The sequence below is a fragment of the Pollachius pollachius genome, assembly GCF_949987615.1.
Source record: "Pollachius pollachius genome assembly, chromosome: 9".
In the NCBI taxonomy this organism is placed as follows: Eukaryota; Metazoa; Chordata; class Actinopteri; order Gadiformes; family Gadidae; genus Pollachius; species Pollachius pollachius.
In genome coordinates, this window is record NC_136942.1 from 8219652 (window position 1) to 8232671 (window position 13020).

The 13020-nt window shown below is 46.7% G+C and overlaps 1 protein-coding gene across 2 annotated transcripts in view; it reads right to left on the bottom strand.

The window, feature by feature from the left end:
• LOC307080668 (unconventional myosin-IXAb-like) overlaps positions 1–13020 on the bottom strand; it is an 89825-nt gene that overhangs the window by 37137 nt on the left and 39668 nt on the right. For both annotated transcript variants that reach the window (XM_079743482.1, XM_079743481.1), the window contains exons 3-8: positions 12264–12358; positions 11649–11711; positions 8609–8708; positions 7458–7511; positions 3696–3793; positions 3099–3225 (exon numbers count right to left, since the gene is read on the bottom strand). In XM_079743482.1, the coding sequence (XP_079599608.1) occupies positions 3099–3225; positions 3696–3793; positions 7458–7511; positions 8609–8708; positions 11649–11711; positions 12264–12358 (537 nt within the window). The remainder of the gene's footprint in view (positions 1–3098; positions 3226–3695; positions 3794–7457; positions 7512–8608; positions 8709–11648; positions 11712–12263; positions 12359–13020) is intronic.

Genomic DNA, 13020 nt, shown 5'->3' on the forward strand with positions numbered 1-13020 from the left:
ACACATTCACACACACAAACAAACCACTGTACACACACATACACACACACACACACACACACACGATCCTGAGCTTGGCTAGAAGCCCACCTCGTCCTCAAGGGGTGAGGCAGATGTCAGTGCCCACCCACATCACACACCACATCCCCAACCCAACCAACATGGGAGTGGATCAAACAGCTGCCACTGAGATCTCAGTGGGCTGTCTGATTGTGTGTGTGTGTGTGTGTGTGTGTGTGTGTGTGTGTGTGTGTGTGTGTGTGTGTGTGTGTGTGTGTGTGTGTGTGTGCGACTGTGTCTATCTTTGTCTCAGCATATCAGTGCCATGCTGCGACGGGCAGCGGCTGAATTCACTGAACACTCAGTAAGTGGGTCTATTCCCGTCCCCCGCCTCCTCTGTTAAGCCTCTGTGGTGAGCAGGGAGAGGGTGCCACGCTGGGAAGTACATGGATGTGTGTGGGTATGTGCACGTGGATGTGTGTGTGTGGTTCTGTGTGTGCATGTGGATGTGTGTGTGTGTGTGTGTGCCTGCGTGTATGTGCATGTGTATGTGTGTGTGCCTGCGTCTGATGTGTATGTGTCTGTGTGTGTGTGTGTGTGTGTGTGTGTGTGTGTGTGTGTGTGTTTCTGCGTGTGTGTGTGTGTGTGTTTGTGTGTGTGTGTGTGTGCATGCTTTAGTGTGTGTGAGGGCTCTAGCATTATCAGAATGCATTTCACACTGCCTGGTAATCCTATAACAGAGTTACACAGCTCTTAGTTCTGAGGTTGCGATTGGTCTTTAGCCAGCACCACAGACATATTATTATTTATCACCCGGTAACATGCAGAGGTTTTATGAGAGAGAGAGCAAGAGTAAGAGAGAGAGAAAGAGGGAGAGGGAGAGCGAGAAAGAGAGGAAGAGGGAGAGGTGAGAGAGCGAGCGAGAGAGAGCGAGGGGGAGAGAAGGCGAGAGAGAGGGAGCAAAAGAGGGAGCAGAAGAGGTAGAGGGCCAGAGAGGGAGAAGCCGAGAGAGGGCGAGAGAGAGAGCGAGCGAGAGGGCGAGAGAGAGTGCGCGCGAGAGAGTGAGGGAGCGCGAGACACTTCTGCGACAACATAAACTCTGAAATCAAATCCCTCATTACCCCAAATGTGTAACGGTTACATCGGAGGGCGGAGACAAGCATGTCTGTCCTATCGTCCTTTCACCCTTCATGCTCACGGTCCCCTGTCAGAAACACTTGCCCTGACCACTGTAAGCCTCACCCCCTCCGTCTAGAGGCCCCAGTCTGTCAACCCTTCATCCTGCTGCGCTAGGTTCACTTCCTCTTCCTGATCAGCCCTCACAGGAAGCAGGAAGTGGCTACTCAATAGCCTGGCCACAACCGCTGAGTCACGTATCAATACACACACGCCCTGATCACCTACTGAGGTGGTATAAAATTGTGCAATAGTTCTAGTGTATCGTCATCCTCAACTGCTGTTGCGTTCTCACCAGTGGGGTAATCATTATTTACAACCGACTATGTTATTTATCGCTACCCAAAATGACCCTAATAGATTAAACTGAGTGATGCAATAACAATAACATTACCAACATGAATGCGAGACAATTAGTTAATTGATTCCCATTAGTGGAGGCAGAATGACCAAGACTAATGAGTTGACAACTGAGCCGCTGAGATCTGGTTTTATAGTCTACAGTAATTGCGCCAGTATCTGAGGTGGAAGCCCACCATAGTATTGTGGATCCTGTAGTAATACAAGTAAATGAGTAGGCAGAATACATTGGTAAGTAAATGTTTAGAGAATTAAGTAGGTAAGTAAGTAAGTAAGTAAGTGAGTAAGGAAGTGAGTAGTTAAGGGATACAAATAATGGGGGAGGAAGACTTAGTTAAACTCAGTAGTTCTTGTCAGAATGTGTCAATTGAATCATTGCTGCCTATTATACTCGTAAACAAATTACTGCTTGCCTCCCTTTATTAAGAAATCGTGTCATCCTTTGTCATCAATGGGTTGAAAAACTGGTTCCCCCGACTGATCATATAATGGTACAAGGAAATTCTCAGGATGTCTGAAACCAAATCAAGGCTTTAAAAATAGCCTGGATACACAAACAGCACTTTGTGGAAGATCTGGACCTTAGGGACAGATGTTCTGGACTTGAAGGAGAGCTTCAGCTTCTGTTGTCACCACAAGCTGTGGTGTGTCAAGAAAACCCCCTCACTTGACGAGTTTGTTCATCCGACCACACACACACCCGTACCCACACACACACACACACACACACCCGTACCCACACACACCCGTACCCCCACACACACACACACACACACACACAACAAACAAAGCTACATTTATTGTTGTGATGTTGGCATTCTCTGGTTAAAATAATTTGCCAAAGTCACTTTGGATAAAAGTGACTCATTAGTGGTTGAATAGAAAACTTAATCAATAGGACTTTCAATCTCTCAAAGTATAAAACAAATCTTCAGCACTTTATTTTAGAAAAGTTCATTAGGTTTAAAACCATCCCACAGAGAGAGAAATGGTGATGGATACCTTAAAGATGGCATCTGGTTTATGCAGAAAGGCTTGAGTCTGCGGAGAAAACGACTGCTGCAATCCCTCACGTTGATTATCCCTCGATATATCCCAGATATTAGGTTTCAGCAAAAACAATCACAAGCATTAAAAGGTCTGCTGCGACTGCGTCTCAAACCCAGTGCACCTTGAGATGCATACCGCCGGCCTTGATTGTGCAACTGCAACGTGATGCCCAAACAAAACCAATACCATTATTAGACCCTGGAGCCCCTGATTGGCCATCTCTGCACGGCGTCAGAAAGCCAAGAAAAGCATTCTGCCTTTCACTTAAACACACGGTCGATAAGACGCCCCGTGAATGATACGATAAGCATTCTCACTGGTCCGAGCCAGTTAAAGTAATACCGATGGAACTCAATACTTTATACTTTTGAAACCACCACCTCAAAAAACGTTTAAAACTAGGAGATGGCGGTGGTTGGAATATGCCGTGTCAGCACATTCATCCACGGAGCTCCCTCCTCCCCCGCCCTCCCCGGACCCCGTCCCGGGGAGGGCGTACCGCCCTGTCTTACCTCCAGCAGCTCAGACACGATGGGCAGGACCTCCGGGTTGCAGATGTCGATGGAGTCGTCTCTGTACGTCTTCTTCTTGTACCGGATGTTCCCCAGCAGGAGGATGGCCGACAGCAGCGAGAAGATCCTTTGGAGGAAACAAAAAAAATCTTTTGATTGAAATCGTACATTTATCAAAAGTTACTTCCATTTACATTTACATTTAGGGCATCTAGCTTTATCAAAAGCAAATTACAATGAGTACATTTGTCAGAAGAAGGAGAAACAATGCATCGCAATATATCACTTACACAGCGTGGTTGAAATAAACAAAGCAAGCAATCAAAGATGGAGGAGCAGCTACAAATAAGTGCTGCACTGATTCTGAAATACAAGGTTAGCATTTGTATTTTTTTGTATGTGTAGCTGGAATGATTCCATGTCAGGTATCTAAACAGGGGTACATTTTAGTTTTTTTTTTGGGGGGGGGGGGGGGGTCTGGTCCCCAATGCCTTGCTCTAAGTTCCCAGTGGGAGGGGCCAGGGATTGTGGGAACTTTGTGGCTTTGAGTGCGCTTTGTGAACCTTAGGGAGAGAGAGGTACCAGGTAAGGACTTACTGTTTCCTCGTAGCAGGCAGGAAGCCCACCATCTCCATGGCCAGCTGGAGTCTCTCAAAGTCGTGCTTCAAGTCTTCCCCTTCCACTGTGAAGCAGTCCTACTCCACACGCACACGCACACACACACACACACACACACACACACACACACACACACACACACAAAGGACAAAAACTTTGTAAGAAAAAGAGAGGGATAACCACAAGGATCAACATTTGAAAGCTGTAACTACACCTTTACCTAGCTGCTGTTTGATCCCTTCCTCACAACAGAGGGACTCCTAGCTCTTAGCATTACGGTGTCAGTGCAGGAGCAGAGAGGACGCTTAAAGATGATTGGTTAAGTGGCTAATTAAGTCATCGCATGTGGCCGTGCCTGTCCGGTAGCGTAAAGCGTGAGAGCATCTCTGTGTGTGTTTCCAGGCCCTCTGGTCAGCCAGTGTGTCTCAGTAAAAACTGTAATTAGCACATACCGACGTGAGCTGTCCGGGGCCAGAGAGGACACAGTATCCCATAATAATCCTCCAGGCCAGTATCAGTGCTCTGCTCTTCCCTCACTTTCTGTTTTTCCCTCGGCGTTCCGACTTGCCGCGGAGCAGCCAGGCCAAATGCCTGCGTTACTCCCGCACGTTTGTCCAGCAGCAGCAATGTGAAGGAGGGGATGGGGTGGGGGCGGGTGGAGGAGAGAGAGGGGGCTGTGGGTGGTGGTGGTGGAGGTGGTGATAGTGGTCCTCGGGGAAACTCCAGAAGTACAGGGTAGTTCTTCGGAGGAATTGCTGATTTCGATCTTGCTCAAAGCAGGTGCCAAGTGGCTTCAAAAGATTTTGAGAAATAAGAGCGGCGAATACTTGGCTGAGGGGCTCCGATGCTGGGGGAAACTGCAGTGCAGGTCGCGGTCGGGAACTATATAAGGACAAACTGTGACCCTGACACAGAAAATAGGATTCCTCTTAGCAGAAGAGGAATCCTAAACTTGCACTTAAAAATAGCACTTAGCATTGTGTAGCATTTTATCCTAGCTTCTCTGTTGTATACGGGCAACGGTTTAACCAAACAATTATTAGTTCTTGGCACTTGGTTCTATGAACATCCGTACTGTACTGACAGCGATATATTGTTTATCTTTCTTCTGACAATGTCCTTATTGCAAGTCGCTTTTGATAAAACGTCTGCTAAATGCCCTGATGTAACCTGGGCCTGAACATAAGCCCAGCCTATGTTGAGGCTGGGCTAAAATGTGTTTTTATCGTAATGTATTCACAGTAACTCACAGTAAGCGTCACTCACGCAAAGCATATCTGAGAATGCAGATGAGGGTATTACACATTTCAAAAGCACATTGATACGCACAAATAAAAACGTGCCAGAGTGAGTCAAGCAAAGGCTCAGCAATCAGTCACCTCAACCAAAACCAAACAAAAGGCCAAACCAAAGTGATTGCTGTGTTGTGCTTTCAGTTCTCCACCAAGCCAACAAGCAAACAAAACAACACAAAGGATCGCAAAGGAAATGATACGATCGCTCTGCCATCGCTCCACATCACTCCACGGCCGACGAAAGCACTGCAGACAGACACATCTGAACCGGCCAAACGGTGCACACAACCGACGCCCCGGCAGACAAACAGATCCCAGAGCTGCACAAGCCAAACACAAACATCCCCAACGTAATGCCTGGTGTTTGGGATCACAGGTTATAATTAGAATGGGATCTATTCTGGGATGCGCGATACCAGACATTACTACTGGCATCTGTATAAACATGTCTACATCGTAAAAAGTCCTATGTACGGAGGCTTGGCCTGCTGAGAGGTCAAAGGTTAAAAAGGCCCCTGGGGTTGGTCAAATGCCCAGACAGCTGTCAAGGATTGCTAGACTGCCTCTATGTGTGTGTGTGTGTGTGTGTGTGTGTGTGTGTGTGTGTGTGTGTGTGTGTGTGTGTGTGTGTGTGTGTTTCTCTCTGCTCTTGTCAGAGAGTTGCCTAAGATGGTGACATCATGCCGTTGGAGTTAGGGGTCACCCAGGGATGAGGTCACAGCTTGACCCCCCCCCCCCCCTTGTTGAACTGAGCTTTACTGAGTCCAGTAAAAAAACGCATGGCAAACTCTGAGGGACAGGAGAACTTCTCCACGAATCTGTGTGTGTGTGTGTTTGTGGTTCTGAGCATGCATCTGTGTGTGTGTGTGCGTGCGTCTGGGTGCATTTGTCTGTTTCTCTGTGTGTGTGTGTGTGTGTGTGTGTGTGTGTGTGTGTGTGTGTGTGTGTGTGTGTGTGTGTGTGTGTGTGTGTGTGTGTGTGTGTGTGTGTGTGTGCAAGCATCTGTGTGTGTGTGAATGTGCGTCTATGTTAGTCAGTGAGTGAGTGAGTAAATGTGTGTGTGTGTGTCATTGCATAATGTTTTGAAACAGTGATTTAAGGTTTTGAGAATCTAAGTAAAAGGAAGCAGTCCCAGAGCTGAGGCCTGTGCAATGCAGTAGGTGCGTTGTAGTGTGGAGTCAGGGGGGGTACCCCTTCTGTTAGAGGAGACCCTTAATCAAACCTGATCCACCAGACATTACTCACGGCATGTGAAGGCTTGCCAGACAGTGATGGCTTCAAGACCCAAGACACACACACCCACACACAGCCATAAAACTGCACGCACAAACACGCACACACACACAAACTAACAAAGCAATACATATTGACACACACACACACACACACACACACACACACACACACACACACACACACACACACACACACACACACACACACACACACACACGTCCATATTGATTACACACCTTTGCGATAGTTCAGGTCTTTCAAAAGCCAATTCACATTTTAAAGGTGTGCTTATAAAATATAAATTCACTTAAAAATATATATTCCTAGTTCTCTACTTATAAAGTTATAATGCACACAACAGGGATTTGCATGGATTTCATATTTTCCCCTCATAGGTGTTGATGACACAGTATATTATCACCACACCCAGGTAACTGACAGAATTTAGCCAATTACAAAGAAGCGGGAGATGGAAAACAGAAGAAACTGCAGTAACCACTCTTTCACCAGAGATGGTGCTGTTCCTCTGTGGTTTGAAATCTGATTTACAATACAAGTTAATGTATAAATCTAATACATTTAACGATATCGGTAAAATAATTATCAATGTTAACTCTAACAATGCTATTGGCTTTAAAGACTCCTGAACGTTAACGGAAGACAGCTTGATGTCAGCTCCCAGTTTAATGCATCCAAGAAATAGGCATTTGTTTAAAGGGAATCAGATCTTTGTATGAACTGATGTTATTTCGTAAGCACAGATACCAGTAGCTTGGGGCAAGCAGTAATTCAATGACAAAAGCTAGCATGACAGAAATTTTTTTAACTGGTAACAGTTAACATGTCTAATTGCAAATACATAATTTTGCAGTAATTATAATAATGTAGACTATATTTTAGATGGAGGAAAGTCCAAAGTATTCATATTCAAAGAACACTTCATCCCTTTAATCCTCAGAGCGAATGCAATATTCGGAGAGCAGATTGCATCATTGGAAAGCAACGGAGAGACATCGCAATAGGTCAGCACCCTCTGCACCCACACTGGTACACACAGCTTCGGAGCGGGGAGGAAATGTGTTGACAGGACAAGACCATGACTGAACACAGCACCGAAGCCCGGGGGCAGGCAGACACACACACACACACACACACACAAGCGCACACACACGGGCCTGGACACACACACACAACACGATACTATACTGACCAGCTCGCTTTCATAGTAATTGTCCCAGTGGAGTTTGTTTGATTTCTTTGTCATCTGGAATCAAGGTAGAGCAAGTTAGCAGAAGATTAAAATACCACATTGATAAAATCCTCCTACACACACACACACACACACACACACGCACACGTGTACACACGCACACACACACACACACACACACACACACACACACACACACACACAGACACATCCACCTAGTTCAGTCATGACTGACTCCACTCGGCTGGGACCTCATAAGGCAGGATGTTGAATGACACAACCTGGTTGGAATGGTCCTGATTGAAAGACAGAACCACTCTGATGATGAAAGGCTGCTGGGTTCTTTAAGAGGTAGGGCGGTAACACACAGGAAGGCTTAACGAGGGGTAAACAGCAACACACACACACACATAAACACATACAGACAGACACACAGAGATGGGTGGATGGACATGGTGTGTGTGTGTGTGTATGTGTGTGTGTATGTGTGTGCGTATGAGTGTGTGTGTGTCCCATCAACGCAACCGCTAAACAAAAGCATCCATGGCTTTCACTTTTTCCTAAATCAGTCACCCTGATTACACTCAGCATCTTCTGTTGCCATGGAAACAGGGCCGCATGGTAACACGCAGCGTGTGTGTGTTTGTGGGGGAGGGGGGGGGGGGGGGGGATTGTTATTATCAGGATTAAGGAATGGCTGACACTGTTACTATAGGAAGGAAGCGAGGAACAAAAGAAGGGGTAGTGTGTTTTTTTGGGCTTTCTCCCTGGCGCCCCCAGATGGGAGGAGGGGCATCGGACCCTCATCTCATCTGGTGCCAATGAACACAGATGCACGGCACAGAGCGAGCACACACACACAGGAAGGCATACACACAACATCTCTCTCTCTCTCTCTCTCTCCCTCCCTCTGATATAAACACACAATCATGCACTCATCCCTTTTCACACACTAATTAACAAACAGAAAAAGGTAAACACCAAACCCACACACATAGACATACGCACACTTGGGCAAACCTGAACACACACACAAACAGATAGACTGATGCAATCAGTTGCACGTTAGGGTACAAAGAAAATCGCTCTACTTTCTGAGAAACAGAGGAGGGGAGGAGGATTGTGTGTGTGTGTATGCGTGTGTTGTGTACCTGGTTGAGGTAGTGGTACTCTTCCGGTTGCAGCAGGTGAAAGGTCTTCCTTTCCTCCTCACTCGCTCCCGCCAACAAGTAGTAAAATACATGGTAGTTCCTGTGAGAGACACCCACACACGCACACACACACACACACACACACACACACACACACACACACACACACACACACACAGATATATAAAACAGCAGGAATCAATAGTGGACAGAGGTTAGATCTGTTGAATATCTTCAGGAAGACATAATTGTACACCTTCATTATCATAGCGTATCCAAGACAATGTGATGCTTATTTGTTCACCTCATATCCATCATCGTTCGGCGGTGACAGCATAACAATCACCGTCGACGTGACCTCCATCATAGCAATCGGGACAACATAACCCTTCATTACAAAGGCCCAAATATGGGCCTTTGTTTAAAACGGCGTCTAACGAAGAGTGAGAAGAGTGCTACTCCTTCCAATTACCCTAGCCTATTTTCCTTTTAAAGACTAAATCTGTGCTAGGCTATGGATATGCCACACCCTGGACGTGTGTTCCCCCGGTCTAACAAAGAGGAGCAGTGTGCGCTGGGGGGGCTGGAGCCGACGGAATGTATGATTAGCCGTGACAAAGGCTGTGGTCTCGGCCAGCCGGGTACAGTGTGTAATTTTTGTTACTGTAAGGGGTCTGCGTACGAATGCTAACACATGCTAACACACACTAGCTAGCATACACACACACACACACACCACAAGACACTGGGCAGTGGACAGAATGAATACTGCGGTGGAGGGTTAGAAACCCCTGGGGTGGAAAGTTAGGCCGTAATGTGATTTTTGGTGTTTGAATAGCGAGGGTATGGACAACGTTAAATGTTTTTTTTTGTATTTGTTCTACAGGATGGATATTTACATAATCTTGTTACAAGAGTGGGGAAAATGGGAACAAATATTATCGACAGGAATTCTGAAACGAGCCCACATGCCCTTGGTTAGGTCTTCGGCAATTTGTTGATGTCAACATTTTTACGTTGACGCAGTAAATGTGTCGGCAAATCTGATTTGTTTTCATATTTTTGCGAGCTTGTTTTCCATCTACATGAGGAAACACTCGCGACCGCTGCCAAAGAAAAGAATGTCTTTGACCAAACCAAAGCTAAACTGTCACTTAGCTACCTCTAGCACGCAACGATGCTACGTGTGCGTTTATGTGTGTGTTTTCTTCTGTGTGTTTGTCGGTGTGTGTGTGTGTATCCTGAAGTTAAAAGTAATACAAGATATTTGGGTCTATCATCAGCACATCACCATATTTTTGCTTACATTGGTAAATGAGTTTGAGATTGTGCCCGGGGCAGTGCCTGTCTTTATGTACGCTTGCAGGGAAATAGGGCATATATCATATTTGGGATTATCATAAGTGTATTTTTGCTTACATTTGCTAAATGTGTATTTAGACTGTGCCCTTGGGATTGCGTGTCTGTGGACTGTGTGTGTGCATCCGTGTGTGTGGGTGTCTGTCTCAGTGTGTGTGTGTGTGTGTGTGTGTGTGTGTGTGTGTGTGTGTGTGTGTGTTTGTGTGCGCATGTATGTAGCTGTGTGTGTGAATGTGTGTGTCTGTATGGCCACTTTGCGTGTGAGCGCATGTCTATTTGCGTGCGCTTGTGTGTGTGTTTGTGGAATGTCGGGCCCTAGAGTGATAGGCTGCTACATTATTCTGGACGGAAACTTGATGCCTTCTCCGCAGGAGGAGACATAATGGACCAGAGTGTCTGGTTCCAGAGGAGGCCAGACTCTGACCAGAGCGGTAAAGGGACTAGACTCCCCGCCTGATACCCAAAGACCAATAAAATCATGCATACATCTTTATTTAGACCTTCGCATGCTCCATCAGCATTAAATGTTTTTTTGAAAGGGCCCCTATTGGTCCCCAGTTGGTACAGTCCACTGGGTTTGCTGGTAAGTACATCGATCCATCACCCATCTGTTTGGACACTCCCATGTGTGATGTCACTAGAGGGTTGTAGATTTTGCAATGGCTTTTAATGGCGAATCCGTGTCCCGCCTGGTGGTAAAATAGCAGCCCTTTAAAAAAACAGCTCCCTGCACTCAACCTGTCAAGGCTTTGGAGGTGCAACAACAAAATCAACAGCAACACGTAAATGACACGCAAACTGTATACAGGATGGAAAGCTACTGAGCCGTCTCTTCAATATCTGCTAGCAAACTTGACTAAATACATCCAGTATATGCCATTTGGAGGATGCTTTAACTGATCAACTAAGAGCATGACTCACTTGCTCAGAGTTCACCTGGACCCCTCTTACACACCTATTGTGTGTTGTATGTCCTGGCACTTAAAACTAGTACTTAACATTGTGTAGCGTCTTATCCTCGCTTGCTTTGTTGTATACAGGGAATTGGGCAACTGCAAGTTCTTGGCACTTGTTTCGATGAACATATTTACTGTACCAACAGTCATATATATATATATTGTTTCTCTTTCTTGTGACTCATATACTCGTTGTAAGTCACATTGGATAAAAGCATCTACTTCTAAATGCCGTAAAAAAAAAAATCAAACAACAAATAAAGGGGAATCAAACCTTTAACACAATGGCAGTGTGTATACCTTTGCTCCACCTCGTGTTAGACAGGACCACATTGAGCTGTACTGGACCCCTGTTGTAAAAAGGTCTATATTGGACATCTGTGCTCTCAGGAGACTGAATCAACCGTGTCATTCAGTCGCATTTGTGTGTTCAGTGCATCATTAATAGCTTTCTGTGTTACCGGCTCCCATACGATCAAATTAGACTCAAACACGATGCAATTAGAGCCCATGATTGGATAATGAGTTAATCATTTCCTGGACGCGTTCTGCCGATGGAGCCTCACACTGCTATTCTGAGTGAGTCCCCACACTGTGCGGTGCGGGGAGGGGGCTGTGCGCCTGATGTCTGGCCTGATTTGTGGCCTGATGTCTGGGCGTGCTCCCAGGCTGTGGTCACTGGGTCACTGGGTCTTAGGACCTGGGTTGGGGGGGTCAGTTCTCACCTCTCGTTGTGCTCCTGGTAAACCAGACGGGACTTCTCCAGCAAGTACTTCTCCACGTAGGCCCTGTAAACACAACCCCAACACACACACACGCACACGCACACGCACACACACACACACACACACACAAACACACACACACACAAACAAGTGAGAGAGGCTCAGGACCTGGGGCAGCTCTCATTAGACAGAGAGACCGCCAGGTGTTCAGTGAAGAAACAAACAGGAACCAGAGACGAGAAGGCAGACATCCTAGCCCACACCACGCACCATATGGTTCTATTGTTGTTCTCAATATATGTATGTCGCAGCAGGACATGCCTTTTTCTTTGCACATTTACCACTGAGAAGATTTTTCTAATAACGTTTTTGAAATTAAAATTATCATCGTATCTATTTTGTATCTACTACAGTTGATTCTATTAGTTTAATGTGGGTGTTCCAAATTGTGTTCTTATCGTTTTTCGTATTCTTATCGTAAATTCCTGTTCTTATCTTCACATGTTTAATTTGGTGTTGTTTTCTTTTGCTGCTGCTGCATGCGTATGTGTGTGTGTGCGCGCATGTTTGTGTGTGCGCTGCATGTGTTTGTGTGTGTGTGTGTGCGCTGCTCACCCCCGGACAGTTCCACTCTCCTGGTAGTTGACCTGGATGAACTTCCCGAAGCGGCTGGAGTTGTTGTTGTGGGCCGTCTTGGCGTTCCCGAAGGCCTTGGCACGAGAGAAGACAAGAAGAAAGGTTCACCTCGAGGTCAGAGGTCACAGAGAAACAGGCAATATCTCCCGTACACAATGCAGGTTGAAACTCAGCTACTGGCTGAGGATCACTAGCCAAGAGGAGAGGAGAGGAGAGGAGAGGAGAGGAAAGGGAGAGAAGAGAAAAGGAGAGGAGAGGAGAGGAGAGGAGGGAAGATGAGAGGAGAGGGGAGGAGAGGAGAGGAGGGAAGGAGAGGAGGGAAGAGGAGAGGAGAGGGGAGGAGAGGAGAGGAGGGAAGGAGAGGAGGGAAGAGGGGAGGAGAGGAGAGGAGAGAGGACAGAGGGGTGGGGAGGATAGGGAGAGGAGAGAAAAGGAGAGGAGAGGAGAGGAGGAAGAGGAGAGGAGAGAGGACAGAAGGGAGGGGAGGAGAGGTTAGGGAGATGAGAGAAAAGGAGAGGAGAGGAGAGGAGGCAAGAGGAGAGGGGAGGAGAGAGGAGAGGGGAGGAGAGAGGAGAGAGGACAGAGGGGAGGGGAGGAGAGGATAGGGAGATGAGAGAAAAGGAGAGGAGAGGTGAGGTGAGGGGAGGAGAGGGGAGGAGAGGAGAGGAGAGAAGAGGAGAGGGAGAAGAGAGGAGATGAAAGGAAAGGTAAGGAGAGAAAGAGGCAAATTAGAGGC